This window comes from Spironucleus salmonicida, chromosome 7 (genome assembly GCF_000497125.1).
Source record: "Spironucleus salmonicida strain ATCC 50377 chromosome 7, whole genome shotgun sequence".
Lineage (NCBI taxonomy): Eukaryota > Fornicata > Diplomonadida > Hexamitidae > Spironucleus > Spironucleus salmonicida.
The window spans coordinates 1,477,303-1,501,122 of NC_090602.1; the positions used below are offsets into that span (position 1 = coordinate 1,477,303).

General features: G+C 27.7%; 15 protein-coding genes and 1 non-coding gene across 16 annotated transcripts; 5 read left to right on the top strand and 11 right to left on the bottom strand. All coding sequences in view use genetic code 6, as the record gives it.

Annotated features, from left to right (window-relative positions):
• Positions 1 to 71: 71 nt before the first annotated feature.
• SS50377_27669 (uncharacterized protein) lies at positions 72 to 1,364 on the top strand (the record flags this gene model as incomplete). Its single annotated transcript, XM_067911454.1, has 1 exon — positions 72 to 1,364. The coding sequence occupies one exon, from the start codon at positions 72 to 74 to the stop codon at positions 1,362 to 1,364; it is 1,293 nt and encodes a 430-aa protein (XP_067762141.1).
• On the bottom strand, positions 1,348 to 2,469 carry SS50377_27670 (uncharacterized protein; the record flags this gene model as incomplete). Its single annotated transcript, XM_067911455.1, has 1 exon — positions 1,348 to 2,469. One exon carries the CDS (start codon positions 2,467 to 2,469, stop codon positions 1,348 to 1,350), a length of 1,122 nt encoding a protein of 373 aa, XP_067762142.1.
• A 60-nt stretch (positions 2,470 to 2,529) lies between these two features.
• Positions 2,530 to 3,639, top strand: SS50377_27671 (Rad51 protein; the record flags this gene model as incomplete). The annotated part of the gene is made up of 1 exon (XM_067911456.1): positions 2,530 to 3,639. The coding sequence occupies one exon, from the start codon at positions 2,530 to 2,532 to the stop codon at positions 3,637 to 3,639; it is 1,110 nt and encodes a 369-aa protein (XP_067762143.1).
• A 5-nt stretch (positions 3,640 to 3,644) lies between these two features.
• SS50377_27672 (uncharacterized protein) lies at positions 3,645 to 4,739 on the bottom strand (the record flags this gene model as incomplete). Its single annotated transcript, XM_067911457.1, has 1 exon — positions 3,645 to 4,739. The coding sequence occupies one exon, from the start codon at positions 4,737 to 4,739 to the stop codon at positions 3,645 to 3,647; it is 1,095 nt and encodes a 364-aa protein (XP_067762144.1).
• Positions 4,740 to 4,768: 29 nt separating this feature from the next.
• Positions 4,769 to 5,758, bottom strand: SS50377_27673 (Magnesium transporter NIPA; the record flags this gene model as incomplete). Its single annotated transcript, XM_067911458.1, has 1 exon — positions 4,769 to 5,758. The coding sequence occupies one exon, from the start codon at positions 5,756 to 5,758 to the stop codon at positions 4,769 to 4,771; it is 990 nt and encodes a 329-aa protein (XP_067762145.1).
• A 63-nt stretch (positions 5,759 to 5,821) lies between these two features.
• Positions 5,822 to 5,895, bottom strand: SS50377_t20117. The gene has a single exon. It is a non-coding gene; the product is annotated as a tRNA-Arg (tRNA).
• A 284-nt stretch (positions 5,896 to 6,179) lies between these two features.
• On the bottom strand, positions 6,180 to 9,287 carry SS50377_27674 (ATP-dependent RNA helicase; the record flags this gene model as incomplete). Its single annotated transcript, XM_067911459.1, has 1 exon — positions 6,180 to 9,287. One exon carries the CDS (start codon positions 9,285 to 9,287, stop codon positions 6,180 to 6,182), a length of 3,108 nt encoding a protein of 1,035 aa, XP_067762146.1.
• A 124-nt stretch (positions 9,288 to 9,411) lies between these two features.
• On the top strand, positions 9,412 to 10,455 carry SS50377_27675 (uncharacterized protein; the record flags this gene model as incomplete). Its single annotated transcript, XM_067911460.1, has 1 exon — positions 9,412 to 10,455. The coding sequence occupies one exon, from the start codon at positions 9,412 to 9,414 to the stop codon at positions 10,453 to 10,455; it is 1,044 nt and encodes a 347-aa protein (XP_067762147.1).
• Positions 10,456 to 10,470: 15 nt separating this feature from the next.
• SS50377_27676 (uncharacterized protein) lies at positions 10,471 to 10,959 on the bottom strand (the record flags this gene model as incomplete). Its single annotated transcript, XM_067911461.1, has 1 exon — positions 10,471 to 10,959. The coding sequence occupies one exon, from the start codon at positions 10,957 to 10,959 to the stop codon at positions 10,471 to 10,473; it is 489 nt and encodes a 162-aa protein (XP_067762148.1).
• Positions 10,960 to 11,268: 309 nt separating this feature from the next.
• Positions 11,269 to 15,381, top strand: SS50377_27677 (uncharacterized protein; the record flags this gene model as incomplete). The annotated part of the gene is made up of 1 exon (XM_067911462.1): positions 11,269 to 15,381. One exon carries the CDS (start codon positions 11,269 to 11,271, stop codon positions 15,379 to 15,381), a length of 4,113 nt encoding a protein of 1,370 aa, XP_067762149.1.
• A 436-nt stretch (positions 15,382 to 15,817) lies between these two features.
• SS50377_27678 (uncharacterized protein) lies at positions 15,818 to 16,372 on the bottom strand (the record flags this gene model as incomplete). The annotated part of the gene is made up of 1 exon (XM_067911463.1): positions 15,818 to 16,372. One exon carries the CDS (start codon positions 16,370 to 16,372, stop codon positions 15,818 to 15,820), a length of 555 nt encoding a protein of 184 aa, XP_067762150.1.
• Positions 16,373 to 16,416: 44 nt separating this feature from the next.
• SS50377_27679 (Rhodopsin-like GPCR transmembrane domain-containing protein) lies at positions 16,417 to 17,655 on the bottom strand (the record flags this gene model as incomplete). The annotated part of the gene is made up of 1 exon (XM_067911464.1): positions 16,417 to 17,655. The coding sequence occupies one exon, from the start codon at positions 17,653 to 17,655 to the stop codon at positions 16,417 to 16,419; it is 1,239 nt and encodes a 412-aa protein (XP_067762151.1).
• Positions 17,656 to 17,736: 81 nt separating this feature from the next.
• SS50377_27680 (uncharacterized protein) lies at positions 17,737 to 19,284 on the top strand (the record flags this gene model as incomplete). Its single annotated transcript, XM_067911465.1, has 1 exon — positions 17,737 to 19,284. The coding sequence occupies one exon, from the start codon at positions 17,737 to 17,739 to the stop codon at positions 19,282 to 19,284; it is 1,548 nt and encodes a 515-aa protein (XP_067762152.1).
• Positions 19,285 to 19,288: 4 nt separating this feature from the next.
• On the bottom strand, positions 19,289 to 20,263 carry SS50377_27681 (Fibrillarin-like protein; the record flags this gene model as incomplete). The annotated part of the gene is made up of 1 exon (XM_067911466.1): positions 19,289 to 20,263. The coding sequence occupies one exon, from the start codon at positions 20,261 to 20,263 to the stop codon at positions 19,289 to 19,291; it is 975 nt and encodes a 324-aa protein (XP_067762153.1).
• Positions 20,264 to 20,388: 125 nt separating this feature from the next.
• Positions 20,389 to 20,754, bottom strand: SS50377_27682 (Ribosomal protein S10; the record flags this gene model as incomplete). Its single annotated transcript, XM_067911467.1, has 1 exon — positions 20,389 to 20,754. One exon carries the CDS (start codon positions 20,752 to 20,754, stop codon positions 20,389 to 20,391), a length of 366 nt encoding a protein of 121 aa, XP_067762154.1.
• A 93-nt stretch (positions 20,755 to 20,847) lies between these two features.
• Positions 20,848 to 23,541, bottom strand: SS50377_27683 (uncharacterized protein; the record flags this gene model as incomplete). Its single annotated transcript, XM_067911468.1, has 1 exon — positions 20,848 to 23,541. One exon carries the CDS (start codon positions 23,539 to 23,541, stop codon positions 20,848 to 20,850), a length of 2,694 nt encoding a protein of 897 aa, XP_067762155.1.
• Positions 23,542 to 23,820: the final 279 nt, after the last annotated feature.

The following is a 23,820-nucleotide window of genomic DNA, read 5'->3' on the forward strand; positions in this document are numbered from 1 at the left end:
ATTAGTAATATGTAAAAATCCTACTTATGATACAATAATTTAATGATTATTTAATAAGTAATAATTGAAAAATGGATTTAAATATATGTAGTTTAAATCTTTAAGAACAAATATAATTATTAGCTAAGCAAAATATGTAGAATATGAATCCATAGGTAATATCATCAGACATATTTGAAATTATACGAGGATATTTACAACAAAATTCAGAATAATAAGTTTTATTATCGTAAGATTTAAAAAGCTCGTTAGAACAAAGAATTTTATCTTAATTGTGCTACAACTTTAATACGTTTATTGAGTTGTTAGCTTAATAAATTAAGTAGTTCAATAATAAGATTATTTAGAAATTAGTCTTTGATCCTACACTGATAAACTATTAATAGCTTGACTTTAATGTTGACAAAACACTTTATAAAAATTATTTAAAGATAGATATAATAGAAAGTGCTTAAAAAATTTAACTAGATTCTATAAATAATTCTTCATTATAACATTATGATTATTGCAGCATGATATCCAAACATTATTGGGTAGCTTAATAAAACTATTATGAAGTAGATTCTATTTTTAATATAAGTAGCCATAAATACTAAAAATAATCTCTAAAGTTATTGTCAAAGTAACATCTTATATAAAAACTTTAACCATTATATAAAGTAAAACAACAAAAAATTATCGATCATGAAGTTTAATTATTAATATAAGACGGTATATAATTTCCAGTAATATAATTATTAACGTCTGATCATAAATTCATAAATAATTCTGGGTAATATTGCCTAAATACACATACAAACATGCCTCTATCATAATATCCAGTAATTTTAACTGAAGCATTATATTAAACAGAGTATCTTAAATAATTTAAGATAGTTAGGCGACAATTAATCTTATCATACATATATCTGAATTAGTGTTAATAATGCAATACTTAAATAGACTCATATTTTAGGTAAAACTATTCGTAATTATTTTAGTTTTGTTAGCGATAATAAGGTAGTTTTGAAATTAATCCTTCATTCTTATTAGGAGTAGGAAGGGATCATTTAGCTGTTCCTGAATAGAGTTTGGCATTTTAATCATTAAAAACTAATCTAACTGTAATTTGTTCTGGGGGTTATTTAAGTGAACGTGACGTATTTGAAATTAATGAAGGATTATTATAACGAACTATACTTAATGCATTAAAAGTAATATAAAAACATGCTGAACACTGTGAATTTTGCAGTGCAAATATGAAATAATTTTGTTATTGTGGATAATAACTATTATGTTGTTCATAACATACGATAGTATGTTAGTATTGTGGTAGTTATTAGTGCAAATCCTGTGGATCTACATGTTTCATTTGTCAAAAATGAGTTAGCTACAATTTAATTTTTCATAGAATTTAATTGTTTTTATGAAGTCTAACGCCTCTATTTGTATCATTTCTATATGGTCTAAATATCTGTAGTTTAAATAACTTATCACCTGATTATCCAATATATTACTACCCTTAACACAATATTATTAGCAATTTAATGATTTAATATTAGAAAATAAAAAGTTAATATTTTAGAGATCATCATTAGTTATCAATTATAAAGGATTTCTTTAGTAAATTTAACCAAACTAAGTATTTACGTATGATAATTTATTTATCAATATTCCATCAACTAAATTTAAGCAACTTATTCTACAATTAACTAATGAAATTTATTCTAGACTATTTGATTCAATTTTTAATTATCCAACAAACTGTGAAACTTTCAATGATTTTAAGTTTTTAAAGTATTTAAAATTTATGTTTTAAACTTGATTACAAGACTCTAGCTCTAAACTTTATAACAATACAAGTTAGCTGGCGTTTAGAATTGAACAATTTCTCAGAACTAGTATGTCTGTAAACTAACAGAAGTATGGAATGTCAATTTGTGTCCCTGTTATCTATAATATTTCACAAATATGGGAATTAATTTATTGAAATATTGTTCTAGCTTAAATAACTAGCTTTGAACATTAAAATGATGCAACATCGAAAATTAAACTTTCCGTATGAATACTCAAAAACTGCACAAAATCACCAGCGAAGTCAAGTTCAGAAAGGGAGAACTAGTGAGTTGTTCGTATTTCTAAATGTTCTAGAAATAATAGACTTTGAATATTAAAAAGTGGAGTCTAAGGTTTTACAAGTGTTAGTTTTTTTACTTATTAGACTAGAATTAAAGGCTAAAATGACGAAAAATTGACAATATTTAAGGTATTTGATCTGCAGAAGATAGCAGAAAACTACTTAAGGTTTTAAATTACATCATTCATTACTTCTATTGGTTGATCATTTATTTCTTAAATAATATCGTTAATTATTGGTAATTTTAAGAAAAGCATAGTTTGTAATTTATTAAGGGTTTACACTGGTAACCGACCGTCTTGGAGATATAATTGAAAATGAAACCCGAATTCATCCCAAGAAAGCTATTTCATTTTTTATTCAATAAATTTTATTAATATAATACTATAATTAATATATTTTTCAGCTCTTTAATGTCAACTGAGGAATATTCCATGTTATCCTCTGATGGCTCTCAAGAAGTTATTAAAACAAAGACTAAAACAAATACTAAAACAAAAACGGCCACAAAAGCAGCTCAGCCATAGGAATAATAAGTTTAAAACTAGACTTTCTAGGTGCATGAAATTGATAATCTTACCTCTGCCGGAATTGCTGCTGGTGATATTTCTCGTCTGAAAGAAGCTGGAATTTAAACAATTGAAGGCCTCTAAATGATGACCAAAAAGTAGCTTTCTGTGATTAAGGGTATTTCCGAAGCGAAAGTAGATAAGCTTATTTCCGCTGCCATTTCTCTTCTCAGTAGAGATTAAATAGTGACTGCCGATGTTGTTTTGGCAAAAAGAGCCAACCTTTTACGTCTATCAACAGGTTCTAACGACCTTGATGCACTTCTAAAAGGAGGTATTGAATCAATGCAAATATGTGAAGTATTTGGTGAATTTCGTTGTGGAAAATCATAACTTTGCCATACTTTAGCTGTTACAGGACAACATCCAAATATTGCTGGAAAGTAATAAGAAGGAGCATATAAAGTAGTATATATTGATACAGAGTCAACATTTAGGCCTGAAAGAATTGATATGATTGCAACTCGATATGGGTTGGATCCAAAGTAGGTTCTTAAAAACATTTACGTTTCTAGGGTTTATAACCATGAGTAGCAAATGTAGGCTCTTTCGTTACTCCCTTAATTGTTAGTTAAGGATAAATTCAGTATTATTATTATTGATTCGATTACTGCTCTTTTTAGAGTTGATTTTTCGGGTAGAGGTGAGCTTGCTGATAGGTAGTAAAAGTTAGGTTAACATCTATCTCAGTTAATTAAACTATCTGAAGAGTTCAATCTCGTTGTCTTCATCACAAACTAGGTAATGTCAGACCCTTCAGGTGCTGTATTTGTTGCTAATTCGTCAAAACCAATTGGTGGCCACGTTTTAAGTCATGCATCAACAACCAGAATCAGCCTTAGAAAAGGCCGGGGCGAATGCAGAATTGCGAAAATCTACGATTCACCTAGCCTCCCTGAGGGAGAAGCTACTTTCCAAATTACTGATGGAGGAATTGATGATGCCCAAGAGTGAAAATTTCATTTACTGTCCTCTTCCTTAATGATTGATAACTCTTCAACCGGTTTCTCAAACTAGACTTAAAACAGCTAAATGTAAGTATTCCCAGTTGCAAAAATGAAGCCATCAATGAACTAAAGAAGAGGATATTTGTCTTAAAAAAGCTGCTAATCGTAATTTTTAATAAGCGATATTTTGTCCTCTTCAGTAGCTACAGTTAGCTGCTCTTAAAGTTGTAAGTCATCCCCACAGAGAGGGGTGAATTATAATAACTACTTTTAATTATGGAAATCTATTATTATACAAGAGTTATTATTCATACTAATGCAAATTAAGGGAATGAGACCAAATTAAGTTGGTTAAGGGAATATTATTGTATTTACAATAGGAAGACTACCAGGGAAACTATTTTTAACATCTAGATTCTCTGTTAACTGGATTAGGCTATCACTCTCAATGTAAAGGTAATCTAACTTTCTAAAACCGTATATTATATTCGATAACTCCTGTACTGAATTTTATTTTATTGTAAAGTTTTTATTCAAAATGACTTTTATTAAAATGGAATCTTAGGCTATTAATAAAACATAATTTTAATAGTAAACCATTGTACCTTAGAATGTTTTATCTTTTACAATTATTTTTAAATGCTACATATCGTAGATTATTAAATTATTTCCGATTAAAAATAAAATATTTGATAATTTGTCTATTACAACATCTGTATATTTACCTTATATATCATTAGTCTGTTATATTATTGAATTATCAATTTAATAAAAAGAAACTCCAAAATTATATTGTAGTAAAATAATAGTAGAGTCGTGAACTATAACTTTTTGTGGTTAAACAACACTAAGTATATTTAAAATTTCTAATTAGAAATTTATCAAGTACATTAAATTCATATCTGTAATAATAATAGCTTGTTAGTTCTTAATAAACTTAATTTAGATTATTTCTCCTTTTAACTAAACTTTTTATATAATATCATAGTTCGGTAAATGAATATGCACTAACTCTCCTGTTTCAGATCCAATAAGCATATTTTCTCTATGCTTTTCAAATGAAGTTACATCAGAATCTGTAACTTTGATACATTTATATAATGTCATTTTTACTTTAATTATTTAAATATAATATATCAAATCATTTCTAATACTTTATAAACATGGTCGTTATCATCCGCCTGCTAATTAACAAAATCATCGCCTAAATTTACTAAACTACCTAAATTATCCTCTTTAATGCCAATATGATTAATAGATAGTGCAATACATCCACAAATGACTAAAAATATGCCTACACCAAATAAAACACCTTAAACAACTGTTATTCCACTCAAATACTTAAAAAAGAATATACCGCTTAAAATATTTAATAGTAGAGTTGATGTAAAGAAAATTGGTATAATAATCATATTATCATACTTGCTGTTAGCCCTTTATAAAAACTCGTTCATCAAAAGTAGAAATATAATTAGAGCTCCTAAGCACGCCCAATACTCTATGTATATCATTTAATTATCACCGCCAAGTGTTTTCAGTGTCATCTATCCGATTATACTCCCGAACATTATTGTAAAAACACTTGTTATCCCAGGCATTATTCCAGCAGTAAAAGCATTTTTCCAAAAGATTGAAATAAAAAATAATAATATTATTATAACTATCATCGAACCAAAGAACCATAAACCTTCATTTTTGAAAATTTCCCGTAGTTGCACAATACCGATTTAATCCATTTCCTGTACCTGAAGCCCAATTACAAAGCAAGCGCCGCAAACACAAAGAAAACACCCAATACCATCGTAAAGCGTGAATTTTTCGTGGAGAAGAAACCGTGCAAATACGCAGTTAAGGCCAATACCGACCGAACCTACAGGAAGCGTTACCGTGAGTGGAATGATTGCCAACGCAACGAAATCTAACACAACACCAAAGATGTATACAAACATTGCAAAGAACCATTTTGGATTTCTGCAGTAGTTGATCTTTTTGTTGAAATTTGAAGCTATTTCACGACTTTGGATCTGGCGTCGGTGTGCTAGGCGTTATAAGTTGAGCCCAAGATTTTGAAAGGTTGCTGATACGAGCTCAATAACGATTCCGAGTATGGAAATTGGCGCCAACATGAAGTTTGTTGGGGTCGTAACGGATAGTAAAGGATAGAACTAATAAATCGATAATTAAAAATTTACCCTATAAGGGACTCGAACCCTCAACCTCTAACTTAGAAGGCTAGCGCTCTATCCAATTGAGCTAATAGGGCATAGTTAAATATTTATACATTATATTAACTTATATTTTAATAAAACAATAATGAAACTTGATTTGGCTATAATCCATAAAATCAAATAAATACAGTATTGATCCATATATAATATTTAAAATATTATTACATAACTAAGAGCATCATATTAGATTGGTTACCTCATCAATTCAATTTTATTCAATAATCTCAGATTACCACCATTTATATTATAGTAATTATTCAAATCAACAAATGTATTAGTAATTACATAAATCTGATAAACGCCTTAATAATACAAAATCTCACTAAAGTAATTTTTCTATTTCTTTTACTATTGAACTAATGCGCCAGAAGTTCTTATCTTTCCCCTTAAGCAGTTTCGCTGCTTAATCTATCTCAATCGCCTAAAACATCCCTTTATCGAATTCAACCTTTAAGCACAATTTAGATTTTATTTTAACCTAGAAATCACCACGCATTAAACCAACCACGCGAGCTTTATTAATTAAAAATTCTATATCTGAAAACTGGGACTGAGCTTTTTTCCCAGGATATTTAACGTAGAGTTATCCTATTGTTATAGAATCATAATAGGCTTCAACACATGCTATGAGTTCCAAATTTTTAGTCAATTTGAACGAAAGTGGCATAGAAATATCTAATATTGGGGAGAACTCAGCCAAAGGTAGAAGATCCGGCAGATTAAATGGATGGATGCTTCTTAATAGAACCTGGGGTCTAATCTTTTCTTCGAATATATTCAGCTTTAAGTCGATTTCCTTGTAAACAATAAATTAGTTTTCAATATTATGTAAATTTGAAAATTTGTTTATATATGCTTTTTCCATGTAAGGAGTCTTTTCCATAAATTCTTAAATTTATTTGGTTTACTCCTTGCAATAATCTCTTAAATCTATTTATTTAATATTATATCTATTTTATCTTAAAATATCAGTTGTACCTACATTTCTCAAATATAACCTGAGCAGTGATAAATGTAGCAATTCCATCTCTTATTAAGTTGGCTTGTTTGGTTTCGAAATAATGTTCAAGTCTAGACCTAGTATCTTAGCTAGTTAGAAATAAACTTTTTAACAGTCTTGATATTTTTAAGTTACCAGCTAATTCTTTTCACAAAATTTAACTTTTTCCTTCTCATTAAATCTTAGATACGCGCCAAAAGTAAATACTGCATCCATAAAATCACCTTTTCCTGTATTCACTGGTAATTATCTAGTAATTCCTTCCATAACTCCAGATTGAATAACAGCCGCAGCCATAACATTTATTAACTAGTTAGTTATACTTATTAAAGTTGCCGCTGGTAAACTTACTGGAAAATCAGAAATTTTCTTACCAAATTTCGTCAAAAATGGTAATTTATTCTTTTCTACAATGGCGCCTAATTAAAGTAGTCTATCCAATGCTTTTGGTATTCGAGACCTATCGAAATCTTCAGGCCATACAAATCTTCTTGGATCAGGAACCCCAATTCTTAGCAGAAGTAAACATGTTTATTCGAGACCGATTCTTGCAATTTCGGGAACTTAGAACTCTCGCATTTAACCATATATTCCTGGAGAAATCAGTCGAAATGCGTGTCCTGGGCATGTTCTACCGGCTCTTCCGGCTCTTTACTATAAATTTGCCTTAGATGCATATATCTCTTACAATTAAACCACCTCATTCTCTTCGGTTTTTTCTTTAACCTTTGCAGAATCAATAACATATCGAACACTTGGAACTGTTATTGAAGATTCCGCTACATTTGTAGCCACTACAATTAATCGCTATGTTTTGTTATCAAAATTTTAATAAATTCTTTACTAAAGTTAGAGTGATAGTGCACCATACAGAGGCAGTATTATTACTTCTTTGGGAATTTAAAATCCATTTGGAGCACCAATTTCTGCTTTAAATTCACTCTAAAGAGTTTCAATTTGAATTTAAGCCTCCTAATCAATTTAACCATCAAATTCTATTATATTTAACTATTTATCACTGAGTTCTTCTTATTTATCAGGGAAAATCTATAAACTTGGCTTTAAAAACTAATAAAATTCATCTTCTTCGCTAGGAATATCATCATCAATTTATTACTTAACTGGTAAATCACTGTAAAGTGCATCTTCAAGTAATTCACAACATTTTTTCACCTCACTTTAACCAGTTAAAAAAATGAGAATCGCGCCTGGAGGGTACTTTCTGTGTACTTCAACTGTCTTATCTGCAGCAAACTAAACGATGTCCAAAGGAGTTTACTTTTCATAATGAACTGATATTGGAAATGTTTTTTTCTGAAGCTTAATAGTAAGTGCAGTTTTAAGGCCTGAATAATTGCTATGCTATAATGTTGCAGACATAATTATGAGTTTTAGTGGTGTTATTTTATACGTTGATTTATAAGAAGAATATGAGTAAGTTTGGTCATCTATTAAAGATGATGTAAATAAAGATCTACGCTATTAAACTATTTGTTATAAAATACCAAGACAGCAATCCATTTGCTGAGAACGTTCGTGAGCTTCGTCAAGAATTACGCAGCTTACGTCTGAAAGAAGTGCATCCTGTTTCAATATTTATAATAGCACTCCTTCGGTTAAATATAAAACCTTAGTTTCCTTATTAGTATTACTTTCATTTCGAACAGCATACGATATCTATCGATCGCTACCCCATTCTTATGCTACTCTAGATGCCAGTCCGATTGCAGCAATTCTTCTTGGTTAAGTTACAAGTATTTTACCAAAATAAGCCGGTCTTCCAACACCATACCCATGAGAAAGCAAATATTATGGTATCTATGTTGACTTTCCTGTACCAGTAGCTGCTTATAAGATAAGTATATCTGTATTTTCCAGTGCCTCAAAAATTTCAAATGCTTTCTCTCCAACTGGTAACTCGGATGTGTGATCTTTGGGAATTGGAGCATCTTTTACGATGTGATATTTTTCTGCAAAGTCTGATATGATTGCCAATGGATCTGATATCGATGATTCCTACATCGATGGGGAAAGCAATAAAGTTCCTTTATTCTAAACTATTTATGGTATTGAAACTTCCGCTAGTGGTAGCACAATTTCATCTAATATAAATTACTGTCCATCATACTAAATAGATTCGATTATTTGCGTTGCATCAGAGTCAGCTACAATGATCTATTTATATATTTTCTTCTTTTCCTACTCTGTAATAGAAATTCCAACCTTCTCTTTAAATGAAATTGTCTTCCTTTCAGTTGCCTTACTACTATCTTTTCTATTCGACTAAATCAATATATGCTACTACTCATTAATCTAATTAGTATTTTAACGAATCTGAGAAAATAAGTATTCTCGTTATTCTAAGGTTCTTTTACGTTTTAATTGTTAAGCTCTTAAAGCCTCTTTCTTAACTTTGTTTTTAGACATTTTTTTAGAATGGAAAAGTAACTTATTTAATAAAAATATAATATCATAGATATAGAACTGATTTTCTTATAATTTGTATATTTTTTATATTAAATACAATTTTCTAATCCAGCCTTTTCGTAGAATGCTTGTTGCTCTTACACTATCGACTTAAATTTTCACTGGTTAGAAACTTACAATCACATAAAGAGGGGTATTAAACTTTGGAGAGAATGTTCTTAAAGCAGCCCCTGATATCATTGCTCAGTTAAATATCAAAGATATTGAATAGGTTGTTGATCTTGGAATTACCAAAGTAAAGGCAAAATTCTCTGATATAAAACTATTAGATTTACAATATGAAACATTTGATGTAAATCTAGAGTAATAAATCTTGATATTAAACAATGCAAACTTAAATGGTTAACTTACTTATGAGCTCAATTAACTCTCATTTCCATATTTAAGAATATAAGGCAGGGCAATTGTAGATGCAACAATGGATATTGTACTGAATGTTAAAATTTAAGTAGATGAGTCTAAGAAACTAACTTTTGATGTAATTTCTATTAAAATTAACATCAAATAATTAAATGCAGATTTTCAAAATGCATTTGTAAATGGGGTATTTAGATAATTTAAACCAATATTAACCAAAATAGTATAAGATTTTATTTTACCGTAATTGTTTAATATTTTAACTAATAATTTCAAGTTATTTTTAGAATAAGTTTAAAATTAATAAATCATATCCGGAGACTGTATCTTTGACTACAGATTTAATTCAATACTATTTGATTAAAGATATCTAACCTTTTAATTTCCTGGATTTTGTAACTAATAAATTGAGACATCTTTTATTCCAGATAATTACACCAATGATGATATAAATATGATCATTTCAAAATAAGTATTTGAATCTGTTATAAGAAATTCTTTTGATATTAGAATTGGAAATGGAATTATATTGTAAAAAGACGAGTTTAAAACTTTATGTAAAATTTAAATTAAGCATGTGTTGGATATGAAATTTGGAACATCTAAACTAATACTGGAGTGTGATAAAACTCACCCACTTATCAACTAGTATAATAATAATGCCATATAGATTTTCAATATTATTAATGCTTCTTATGATAATATCATTTATTAACCAGATTACATAATAATAGTTTAAACTATTAATTGAATGATTAATTATTTATCAATATTCAAAATCAAAATAAGATAAAAAGCTATCAAAGACTAAATCATCAAATTCATAAAGTTCCTCAAATAAGTCATTAGTTAGCATATTTTCTAAAACTCTATCTAATTCTAGGTATTCTTATGTTTGGTCCATAAAATCAGCACTGTTAAGGCTATTTGAAGTGGAATATAACAGTTCGCTGTCCTATTGTTAAACTCTTTTATTATAATGTAATTTGAATTTTAATACCAATTCTTGTTTTGGTAATATACGTTACAATGCAAAAATCATATTGACCTCATTAATTTAAAATCCAATCGATATTATGTTAGTATCTTCTGGACAAACACTAAGTAAAAATCCTTAGAAAATATAATCATAGTCAAACTACTAATATAAATTATTCAATATCATCAATAATTGATAAATATTTGTTTTAGCATTATCTAGAGGAAACGGTTTAGTCATAAGATACTAGTTAATAACTTTTATTTAAATTGACATTTTATTATGTTTGTAATATATATCATATTTATGTATTATAAATTTTCCTTTTCAAATTTAATGGAGTTTGAAAAATTTTCTATACCACCATTTGATTAAATGTGTATGATCGATTCAACATAGTTTTTAGCATCTTCAATTATAAATGATACCTTACATTTACTTCATATTAAAATTTCAAATAACTAATTAGAACTGTTATTTGATAAAGATGTGACATCTACTTTACCTGATATTACTGCAGGATTAATTTAAGATTTAGCAAAACATTTTACTAAGAGAAGATTTGAATCTTTTAATATTGCAAAAATGATTTATGGGTAAGGTATTTTAACTATTCTTTTATCATCTTAAACCCATTCTTATATTCTTCAGTTTTAAATTAATAATGAAATTATTTTAATATCTCATTTCCACCTCAAATATTTACCAATAAACATCATTGCAATTGATGATAGCTTTTATATTATATCCCCATCCTTAATCTAAAAACTGTAATATGGAGTAATATCAACATCGTTTGACTAGTTTGGTAAAGAAAAAAGTATTCATGCTGTTGATTTCGACAATAGAATTGCAATAGCTTTGGATAGTTCAAATATTGTTATTTTTGATCCTTTATCACAAACGATCGACAAAAAAATAAAATGCCCTCAGATTACCTAACTTTACTCAGAAAATAATGTTCTTTTAGCACTTACAATTACATAAAATTAGCTTAGTCTTCTTCTTACAAACTAAGCTTTAGAACAACGATCGTATTAATTTGCTTTATCCCAAACAGACTAGATAATCGAAATATCTAAAATTTAATCATACGAAAATGAAATTATTGTTATTTTTTCAGTAGAAAATGGGCCAACTTTTTCAGCCGTATTAACAACTTAGAATGGATAACTACTTGAAATTAAAGGAACTGGGTAAAAGCTTGCACACGTTACCATACATGAAGTTGTTAGGATCTAAGAAACCAGAGACATATTATACGGTGTTATGAAGAATTCTTAAATTGATTAGCTTATCCCAGAACTTTATGACTGTTCAGAATTGTATACTTAAGAAAAAGTAAAAGGTAAAATAAGTATAATAGGAGAGATAAAATGTGAATTCATAGGTTATACTACTATTACCAATTAATCACTCTATCATTAATAATTTTTAATGTGTAAATCTCTATAAAATAAAGACTTACCGATAAGCGAGCTATTTTAATATGCTGTTTAGTTATTTACTACAAGCAAAATTATTAAAGAAGAAAGAGTATTATTTGAGAAGGAAATAGGAATATAAAATATGTTATCATAATTTTATTAATCATCTCATGAAAAATTGGCAGAAATAGTAATTTTTGCATGCTTAAGATACCAAGAATTGTTACCTTTATTAGCATACTTTGTTGAACGCTAAGAATAGCGTTTGGACATTCTAAATAATGCTCCAGTTTTTTCTATGACTAATGTAAGGCCACTAGCTAGTTTTTTATAATATTTAGTAGATGAGGCGTGTAAACTATTAGAATAAACATTTAGTCTTTTTAAATAGCTAAGTACATCTAGTTTGGAATATGAAACTTAATTTTTTATTAATATTGATTAGCTTGACGCATTGCAGCCTATTGTTTAATCTTGTGTTCAAATCATGTAGTTATTAGTTTCTACAAGATCATAGTTTAATATATTTTCAGATGTTATTAAATAAGCTTATTATACAATAATGGCTGGAATGGCATTTATTTCTATCTCTAAAATTATTAAAATTTTTGGATAAAAGAAGAAATAACCGTCATTGCTCTAAGTATATGTTCCATTAACTAATGAAGGCGCACAACGCATTGGTAAAAAGGAAATGAATTCTAATGAACATGATATTTCCTAAAATACATTTATTGATGATGAAACTTCTACATTTCATATTACTAAAAAAGATAACTTTTTGTATTCTAAAGATTTTGGATACTATACTGTTGATGAAAATCTTACAATTACTGAGTAAGATACTTATTCAATTAACAATTATGAAGCCCTATATCAAAAACTATCAATGGATGGAAATACAGCAATTTTCCCAATAATTAATTTTATATGTTAAAATTTTGGGACCGGAGAATATATCAGATTAACAATTAATGATATTTTAGATATGATCATGCCAACAAAACTATCTAAAAACATTGCATCATCAATTCATGCACAGCTTTATGATTCTGCATTATATTCATTAATTCTGATTTTTGGTTATATATTATTCTAAAATAATAATAGCTAAACTGAAATTTATCAATTTTTATATGAAATTTCGCCATTTTTACAAAATACGAAGAAGCAAACGTAGCAATTGTATCTTTTATCAAAAATATTTTCTTAAATTGATGCTGGTCAAAAAGAAATTGAAATTGATGCTCTTTAAGGTAATATTATCCATCTATAAGACTTTGAAGGCCTTTATTCAGAATTGCTGTTAATGGGTGCTGGAAGATCTGATAATTAAGAAATCCGTGCTTATCTCCTTTCGGCTATGCGAAACTTACCTCCTCCTTTTGTTCTTGATGATACTACTGATCTATTGTCGTAAAAAGAAGAAACTGGATAGTTGTGGGCAGCTAGATTAACTCAATTAGCTATTTCAAGATGTAAAATTAATTTAGCGAAAAGCTTAGCATTTTTTTCCCCATCAAGAATTCCAAAATATTTCGCCAAAATTAATTTATGGCCTGTGCATGAATGTGTTACTGGTACAGAATTATATTTAAGAGCATGCTTAATGAGTTTTGTGATAAATTCTAATGTGGCAGATTTAGTGATATTAATAACGCAGATTAGAGTATTTCTGAATAGTTACGCCAGCAACTAAACAGATTGTTAATCAAATAGAAGAATTGCGGTATTATATAGTTAAATAGCTACTAACTCATTCAATTGGTCTGAATATTTTAATGTTTAGTAGAGTTTACAAACCTCCGCATTAGAGCCTTAAGATATAGATATGCTCGCTAGTTCAGGATATTAGGTAAGATTTAAAGCTTAACCCGCCGCTAAAATGCCATCTGCATTAATTTTGTATTAGTAGATAACAGAGTTGGAGAAGAAAATAATTACTGCATTTTCCTTATCTAATTAAGTTAATTAAAAGTTTATACTTGTATTTTTATACCAAAATGATGTGTAATTATGTTTGTAATATATTCAGTAAATTGAAACAAGTATGTAATAATTAGATTAAGAGTTTGTTAAGCTATTAGTGTAAATTAAATAGTAACTATCAATAGTTCCTTCGTTTTTATAAATGCAAGGAGTCCGAAAAACTACAATTTTAGCTTCTGATGAATTATTTATTTAGCCTGGTATTTTACTGCCAGATGCTTTTAAAGATGACTTAGATAATTCACTGTTTTAATTATAGTAGTCCCTTGCTTAATCAATGAATCTATATATTACTTCATTATAAGACTAACAGAAGAAAATAGAATCGCCAGAATTGAAACCTATTCTTATTGACTAATAATAAGGAGCAACGAACTTTTTGGAGATCATTAGCTAAAATAAGCCTGTTTATAACATAAAATATAACCAAAATTAGGGTTATAACTAGCCTTAGCAATAATAGTATAATATTTAAAACTAGTATGATAAAGTAAGAATTAATACTCTAGTGTAAAATTAGTAGCTTTATAATTATTAGATTTAACCTATTATCCATAATTAAGCTTAATTTACATAACCAACTTATTTATAATAATAACAGTAGCAATAACCTCCAGTGATAAGGAAAACTAAAGCTCAAGAAATGAGGGATAATGAAATTAAGAAAAAATTAGAATAAGAAAAGCTTAAAAATTAAGTAAAAATAGGAGTTCCAAGGCAGGGTGTAATTGGGTAAAAGCCTATTAGTGTTGGTAGAGGATAATTTATTTAAAATTAGCCTATTTAAAATTAACAGTTTAATCATATTTAGCAATAATACAACAATATTTAAAATTAGTAATATTAAACTTATTAGTCATATGATTAGTAGACCAAAAATTAAATGAATTTTGCAGCTCCATATTAGACATAGCAGTAGCAATACAACTAAATACCCTACTAAAAGGCTCCTATATCGTACTAGGCTCCTTCTTCAAAGTCTTTTAACCCATCTTTTGAGCCTTCTCATTAGTAAATTTAGAATAACCTATAATATAATCAACCATAGACAAGTATTTAGTCAATATCTTAGAACCCTTTTAAAACTACTTATATTCCATTATAAGGTCCTAAAAAATAAATCTAAATTTAATAATTTAATGAGGAGTAGCTCACTACAACAGCATAATTTGTTCCATAAACTACTAGGCCTTCAATATTGAAAAATTAAATGGCCTTCAACAACAATATATAAAGTCCGATCACGAAGAAAAAAGGTGTTGCTTTTGATATCACTATGTGAGCCTCTTTTTATTTTATATTCTAACCAACTTTATTATTTTATGATTTTAGCTTATAATCTTTGGTTTATTTTATTTTTTAATAAATAAATTTAATAAATTTTTTAGTTATAATTAGTTATTTTCGTTTATGAAAGATTGAACATTTTATAATAAAAAACATTGCATAGTTTTTAAAAATACAGCTCTAAATGAAGTCTTTGGAAGTGTATTTGTAAGTATACAGAAGATTAATTCTAATTACTGTTCATTTAAAAAATTGAGTATGTTAAACTAATCAAAGGTTAATTTAGTATCTAATACTTAAATATCTTTAATAATTAGTAATTTAACAATATAATTATTTAAAGTTGAATGCCTATCATCATGAATATATCTAAGCTGAGATTAAAGCAAGTATTATTTCATTTATAAATATTAGAAATAATAATATATTATTCATTCTTACTCTATTATGTAATATTCTTCCTACACTTCTATTAAATCTGTTGACCCGTCATCTGTTTCTAAAAATTAAAAATAATGTGGTTATGCAAACTAATATACAGGTGTATATACCAATTTCTTTTATTACTTAGAAGAATTTACGAATCCAGTGTGTTAATGTCTTTATAATGCTATTTCTTTGTCTGTGCTATTCTCACAAGAGGCTTCACTGCCTGATGTAATGATTTTTCTATGATCTTTAATCATATGTTTATTATACCTATTGTCAAGCTTTTTTGATAATAAAACTCTTTGTTTTGGGTACTAAGTTGTGAAATATTCTTAATGTAATGGTGCAGACAGTTTAAGCACATCTAACAGAAAGTAAGGATCAATATACTCTGGATTAATACTTACTGGCTCTGGTTAGAAATATTTTTGTTAAGGTTTCTTTCGATGAATCTTGATATCAGGAAAATTACCATTATACTTAACTTAATCATGTTTAAAATACTTTTATACACGTTTACAACATTGTCTAAATGTTGAGAATATAAATCTTATCATTTTATAATTATAAATTAATATATAATAATATAAATATAAAGAATTCACCATCCGCCTAAATCGTCTGATCCCTCATTTTTATGGATTTATTAAGAGATTGCGAGTTTAGCTTTCATTTCTGTTTAATTTTGGTTTATGTTCACACTAAAATTCTACTATACTTATCTATACGAAGTAACATAAATTATAACTATAATTGACACTAAATCAATACCTTTAATCATAACTAAAGTGAAAATAAACCTAAACCACTTTGGTAATATCAACGCAAATAACCATCCTACTGGGCTAGATAGTAACGAGGATGAAAAGATTATGAACATTGACAAATAAAGAGCTTTTCTTTCAGGAAATACTTCTTTTTTACGTGTAATCATACAACTTACCATAAACCATAATGACAAACCCAACATACAAATATTGTAAATAATACCAATTGGTGAATCTAGTGAATACGCATAAACTGGATCATAATTCTGCATCATAATATTATAAACCATCAGTGCGAAATTTGCCATAGATTGCACAACAATTATTATTATTGTCAACCATTTATATTATAATTATTCATTTGAAATAAGCCATCCTTGACCCATTAGTAAAATTATGCTGACTAATAAAGACGATCCTGTAGTAACACAAATTTAGCTAATGATAGTTAAAAATATTGAATCTCCAGTTCGTGAATATTATGTGTCCCACCCTAATTATGCTATTAAACCTATACTCATACAAAAAATACAAACTGCTACCAAATACTAAAAAATATGTCTTTTTGGTTCTAAGTTAACAAAAAAGTTAAACATTTAGTAGGAAAACATAGCACAATATGACATAGCTAAAATTGAAAAAATTTCCGTTTCGAATTACTATGAATAATCAAATTCTTTATCATATGAGGGAACAGTAGTATCCTTATATTAATCTTCAAAATGAATATAACCTTTAACCTATATATTTCCGTTGCAATTAGCTATTGCTACATACCAAAACTCAGGTTATCGCAATTTTTACCGAGAAATTTAACCAAATGGAATTGAAATTGATTAGGTAAAAGATGTAGGGTTAGTCATTAGCTAACAACTATCTTTATTAGAATAAACTTTAGGCCAATCGACATTTTAGTCTGAATAAAAATATAATTATGTTTAAGTATTAATACCAGTTAAGTTAATATTAATATTACCTTAAGACTATCCACTAAATACAAATCTCCCAGCATAATACCAGCCAGAGTCTTTCTTCATATCAATATTAATGTATTTACCCAATATGAGTAACATTAATTTGATTTAAATTTTATATTAATTTAATAATATAATAATTAATTTTATTTGGTTAACAAAACAAAAATTTATATTACAATGGCAATGTTTTCCTTATTTTTAACAAGTCAACTTTCTTAATTTTTGGGTTTATCAGCATTCAATAATTTCAAACACCATTACCTATCAACAGAATAATAATTTTAAATATCCAACAATTAATATCTATAGATTCATCAATAAAATACATTATTGAAACTGCACGTCTACAACAACAACTTATAATTAATATAAGATAACAAACTATTACTTCATTAATAAAAAGTGACTACAGTATTTTTAATAGCTTTTAAAAGTCAACTGATTTTATCTGTAGATGAGATTAAATACATCTTATTTAGTGATAAAACTTAAATTGATTCAAGCACGCCTTTATAAATTATTCTTTAACCAATTTACTATAATTTTAATGCTGCGTTTAATAATATTTTTTTAACTGAAATTTTTTAAAATGATATGATAGTGTAAATATAAAATTCTTAATGTCAAAAAGTAAAATTAAAATTAGCTTGTGTCTTCAATGACAATAATATAAGGAATTACTAAATAACTATTAAAATATATTAAAATAGTATTTAAAATAAAATGTATATAAATTTCTAATTTTCTAGAGAACTTACAGCATTTACTTTGCTAAACGAAGCGATTGACATTAAATCTATTAGTGTTTAAATTAAAGGTTTAGATGGTTATGGATTTTCACTTCATAACGTTGTGTGTAGAAGCAATGATGTATTAATAATATCATATCAAGGATTACTGGTAATATTTTATGAAAATACTGTATATCATATAGAGAATGCTGCTAAATATACTTCTTTCAGAGACGGAAAAATTATATTTTACAATGACACCTAAAATATTTTATATATTGACTAATAGAATTTGTATTGTATAATTAGTTATGAATAAATTTTAACTGTGATGATATATGAAAAAGGACAATAAGAATTCAAGCAAGAATGGTCAATTTAATTTGATTTAGAACTAATAGAATATACCTCAAATAACTAGATAAGCTGTACTATAATACTTTAATTACTTAGTTGCATTCATTAAAATGAGCTTAACTTGCCGTATTAAAATGCATTAATTACTTTTATTTTTAATAATGATTTTGGAATTTCTCGATCTATTTATGAAGTAGCATTATATAAAAAGCAATTCTTTGAAAAATAAAGTTTGTTTAATGTATAAATTGGACTATAAATAATATTTCCAGTTATTTATGACAAAATCAATTACAAAATACTGCAATTAAAAAAAATTCAGTGTGATAATAATATTTAATACTTGATATGTAACATCTCAACTGATGTTAATTCAACTATTTATTTCATGGTTAATGGAGTTTAGTTTAGTAGTAATATATCTATTAATATTAAAAATATAGAAGGTAACTATGGTATAGAATAAATATTATTGACTAGAAAAAAATATATTAAGTAAAAAATGGAAAGTATAATCCAATATTAGTATATAGATTATGAAATAATGATAGGCATAATAAGTATAGTATTTATATAACTTTTACTATTATGCATTTTGATAATTTTAATAATAGTTAAAATTAAAAGTGATCATTGAAACCTCATTTTTTATATTTACCAACAATAATAGCATGATTTTTGTGGAACTCATCTATGCTGAGATGTTTGTCAACTTTAAATCCACCCTCAACCAAAACATTCGATTCCTGAGCAAAAATAACCTCAGGTGCTGATGTAGAATCAACTGAAGAAGCCTTGATAGATATCATCATACCACCACCTAATTTCAAGAAAAATTTTGCATTATCAATAACAATTCTAGCCTAATCTGCCTGAGCTACATCTGAGAAAATCGCATCAACCTCAGGAACAACCATTCTATACTTCCAGGGGTGACGAGCATCACCAATAATAGGGAAAACATTTGAGCGATTCTTAGACATTTCCAATAAGTCGCGACCAGATCTTTTAGAGAATTCAACAGCATAAACAGCTCCGGTAGGACCAACTATATCAGATACATGAGATACTGTAGTGCCATTAGCAGCACCTAAATACAATACTTTTGAACCTGGTTTAAGAGGCATATAGCTTACTTAACATAGGATAGCAGCTCCTAACTTAGATCTGAAAGGATTCCATTCACGATACTCTATTTTATCAGTACCAACTTCAGCCTAAATACGTTTTTCTCCATAAACTGAAATACCAGGAGCCATTGATTTAGTAACAAGAACATCAGTTTTACCTCTCGATAAGAATAACCCAGGATATGTTTTATACTCTTCTATGACAACACGAGAACCACCACTCTAACGAGGAGGACCACGACTAGGAGGACCATTACGATCTCCACCACGAGGTGGTCCATTACGATCACCATCACGGGGCTTAAAATCACGGCGTTAACCACCATTCCTGTCTCCACCAAACCTATCACCACCATTTCTGTCTCCTCCATTCTTATCTCCACTGAATCTATCGTTATTCCTCGGTGGTCCACGATTGTCACGACTATCACTACCACGGCGATCGCCACCTCTGTCATTACCTTAGAATTTATCACCAAAGGCCATTGTGAAATGGAAAATGAAAAGAAAAAGTGATTATATTATTATACAATTATATATTAATTATTATTTTTCAAAAAGCTTGATACAATTTTGAAAAATATATGAATTATTAAATAGCTTATAATTAATCAGTCTCTCTTTCTGAAAGCAGTACGCTCAGGCTGAGGAGCTTGAACTATTTACTTGGCACAAGGGGTTGGGCGTACAATAGTATCGATATCGAGTTCATAACGGATATAATCTTCACCAGCCTTTGTAAGCATGAAGTAGTGAGATTACCAAGTGAAAGTGTCCTTGACATAGTTACGGGACTTAAGAGATTTCATGAGGCAGTTAACATATAAGTTACGGCAAAGACAGTCATTACCTTCAGCATCTTTATAAACTAATCCTTCAACTCCCTGGGTACGGACAGTATCTTTCATAACAAGACCATTGTTCTTGAAAAGATGGTTGTAAACAGTACGTTTAACGACTTCAGGGACGTGGACCATACACGAAATGGAGTGGAAAAAAATTTAAAAAGTGACAATATATTTAAGTAATATATATTTAAATATATACTATTAAATTTGAAAATAATCATCTCATAAATCCTATACACCATCTATCTATAATGCGAGTTATTATTTATCAAGTAGTCCAAAATTTATAATAGGAACTTATAGTGATCTTCTTGGATATGTGTTTAAAACTTCAGGTGAATACGCAATGCAGTACCAAATCTATCTTTCTATAGCATTTTGTAATTTTTCATACTCCTCCTATATTGAGATCCATTATTTAATATACTCCTTAAACTAATGTGATACATCTAGAGTATATAACCGTCTTTTAACTGTTATTACATCCTTAAAATCAAAGACTTCTTATTGATCAAAATCTAATAATTTCTTTTGCATGACTCTAGCCATGTTAACATAAATTCTACTATAACATTAAGTTGATATATCTTACAATTTAAAATAGGCTTATTAATCATATGAATTTATCTAATTAAACTTTTCAGCATATTGAACTAATGATCTAGTCATATTTTCTAAACTTTCATAAATTGTAAGATTGACTCTTCCATTAGCATGTGTATCATTTAAGTTAATATTAACAGATAAGTTTTTGTGTGGTTATACTGGACTATTAATTAATAAGCCCTAACTAATATCTTATATAGTTGTTGGTCGATTTTATATATTATCAAAATCATTTAAATAAACTTCATTTACATAAGTTTTAGAGTTATTATTCTACTATATATTATCTAAGCAGTCTTCATAACCTGATTCATTACCTATTGATGATGTAAAAGATGAGTTTGAATTAGATTTTCTTAATTTAGAGTTAGATCTTGAGTTAACTTTTGGTTATTTAAGAATACTAAAATCAATAGTTCCTTACTAGATCATTCTATAATATCCATCTTAGTCAAATATTGAAGATTCTACACATTTAAGCATTTCTTATAATTATGCATTATAATCTACTATTTTTTACAATTTTTATTATTCTGCTTAAAATTTACCTGATGATTTTGAATGATTTACTCTTTTTGATTTCAATACTAGATCTAATTATTAATATTTTATATTTGACTACTAGGTTAAAATTTCCATATTGATCAATTTTTGTCCAATTACATCTTATTGTACTGATATTTCGTCAACAGATGATTTATTTTCCATAAAGACATCTAACTTTTTCACTAATGCTAATAATTCTAATGACTGATCATTATCAGATACAACTTAAATACGTAAAATATTTGGGTCTCCATATGAAGATGCTGCTTTTAATGATTATTAATATTCTGATTTTAATTCTTAATATAATTAACTACATTCTTGTTCATAAACGTAAATATATTTTTTTAATGTTCGATTTTAGTCTTTCATTAGTTAAAACTGTCCTCCATACTCTTTTAATACTCTTTAAATTACTTACTGATAAATATTAATTGGAGCATCTTTATCCATTTCATCAACAATTTGTTCGATCTCTGGTTCTAGTCTCTTTATAGGTTCATTTCCTGAATTATCTTATTCAATTTTAATATTTCTTTAAAAAATCTTTTTAGTACCATATTTTTCGTGCAAAAACTTTTTGAATTTAATTTTTTCATCCTGTATTTTTTCTATAGTCTCCATCATCTAATTTACCTCATGCTCAATATTATCCTTTTGTGCATCCTTTTGTAATTTTCCTTCTTTTATTATTTATTTTAATTTATCCTCTGGATACTCTTAAACTTGATGTACACGAAAAGTACATATTTCATTTAGGTATGTTTCAGTTTAGTCGACCAACTCCTGTGCTTAGATTATCCAATCTTCTTTCTACTTCGAGCTTCCAATGCCCTGAGAGGAGCGGAATTCTTCTTTTTCATTTCTGCCCATGACTACATGGTCTAATTCAGATTTAGTCAATATTTTTAGAACTTGAAATTCAATTAAATCTTTGCAGTCTGCATAATGAACATTTGCATACAATTTTGCATGTTTCTCACAGCATGCGAGATAACATCCACAACCACCACAAAATACGTTTTAGTTCACCTCGGAAGAAGCACAAATTGGGCAAATGTGCTGTGTATTTAAAAAAGCCAGAAAATCATTTAATAGTGTAATTCTATCGGTAAAATTGATATAATTGTAGTAGTCTAGTGATACTTTGAACTTGAGTATAGCCTATGTAAAGTAAATTAAAGATTTTTTGACAGCTTCAGAAGGATTTATGATGTGTTTTATTGCATAATTATATCTCGAATTCAATATTTAATAAGCTTTTTAAAGTTATTATAATAAGTTAATATTCAGGGTAGATTATTTATGCCTTTATGTGTTAAAATCTTCTAACAGCTAGATATCCTTAATGTCAAAAACCTCAGAAGAATTAATAGCCCTGCGCGGTGGAAAATTAAGGTCAAATTTTCGCCCATTAAAATTGCTTATTAAGGACTGGATATCCATATCAACTTCATATAATCGATAAATCTATTAAATTGACGTAGAAGCGATAACTAGCTCTATTGAATATGGAACAGATATAGAGTTTATATCTAATGTGGGAGATATATTGCAGTTAACTGACTTTCTTTAACCGGGAACAACTGCACCTTGTGAATTTGAGATTGTAACTACTAACAAAGGTGAAGTTTGTGCTTTAATTGAAAATAACATTATATCTTATTGGCAGTTATTAATTCGTATCTCAAAATTATTAATGGATGTATTGTGTATTGATAAAAACATCCCCCATGTATTATCGTAAATTAATATTTCTTACATTTGTATTAATATTGAATATTATATATAATAATAAGTTTAAATAAATATTAGAAATAATAAAATATTTAGATGATATAATTTGTCCCAAAATCCAATATAAAGTAAACAATAATCATCTGAATTCAGATATGTAAAAAATTATTTTTAATAAATGATTAAATATTTTATAAGGTACTTTATAATATTAGTTAATAATTACTATAAATGATAATATTACTCAAATGATAATTATGTTTTTTATGATTAACATAGTATCTTTATGATAAATAATTTTAATTT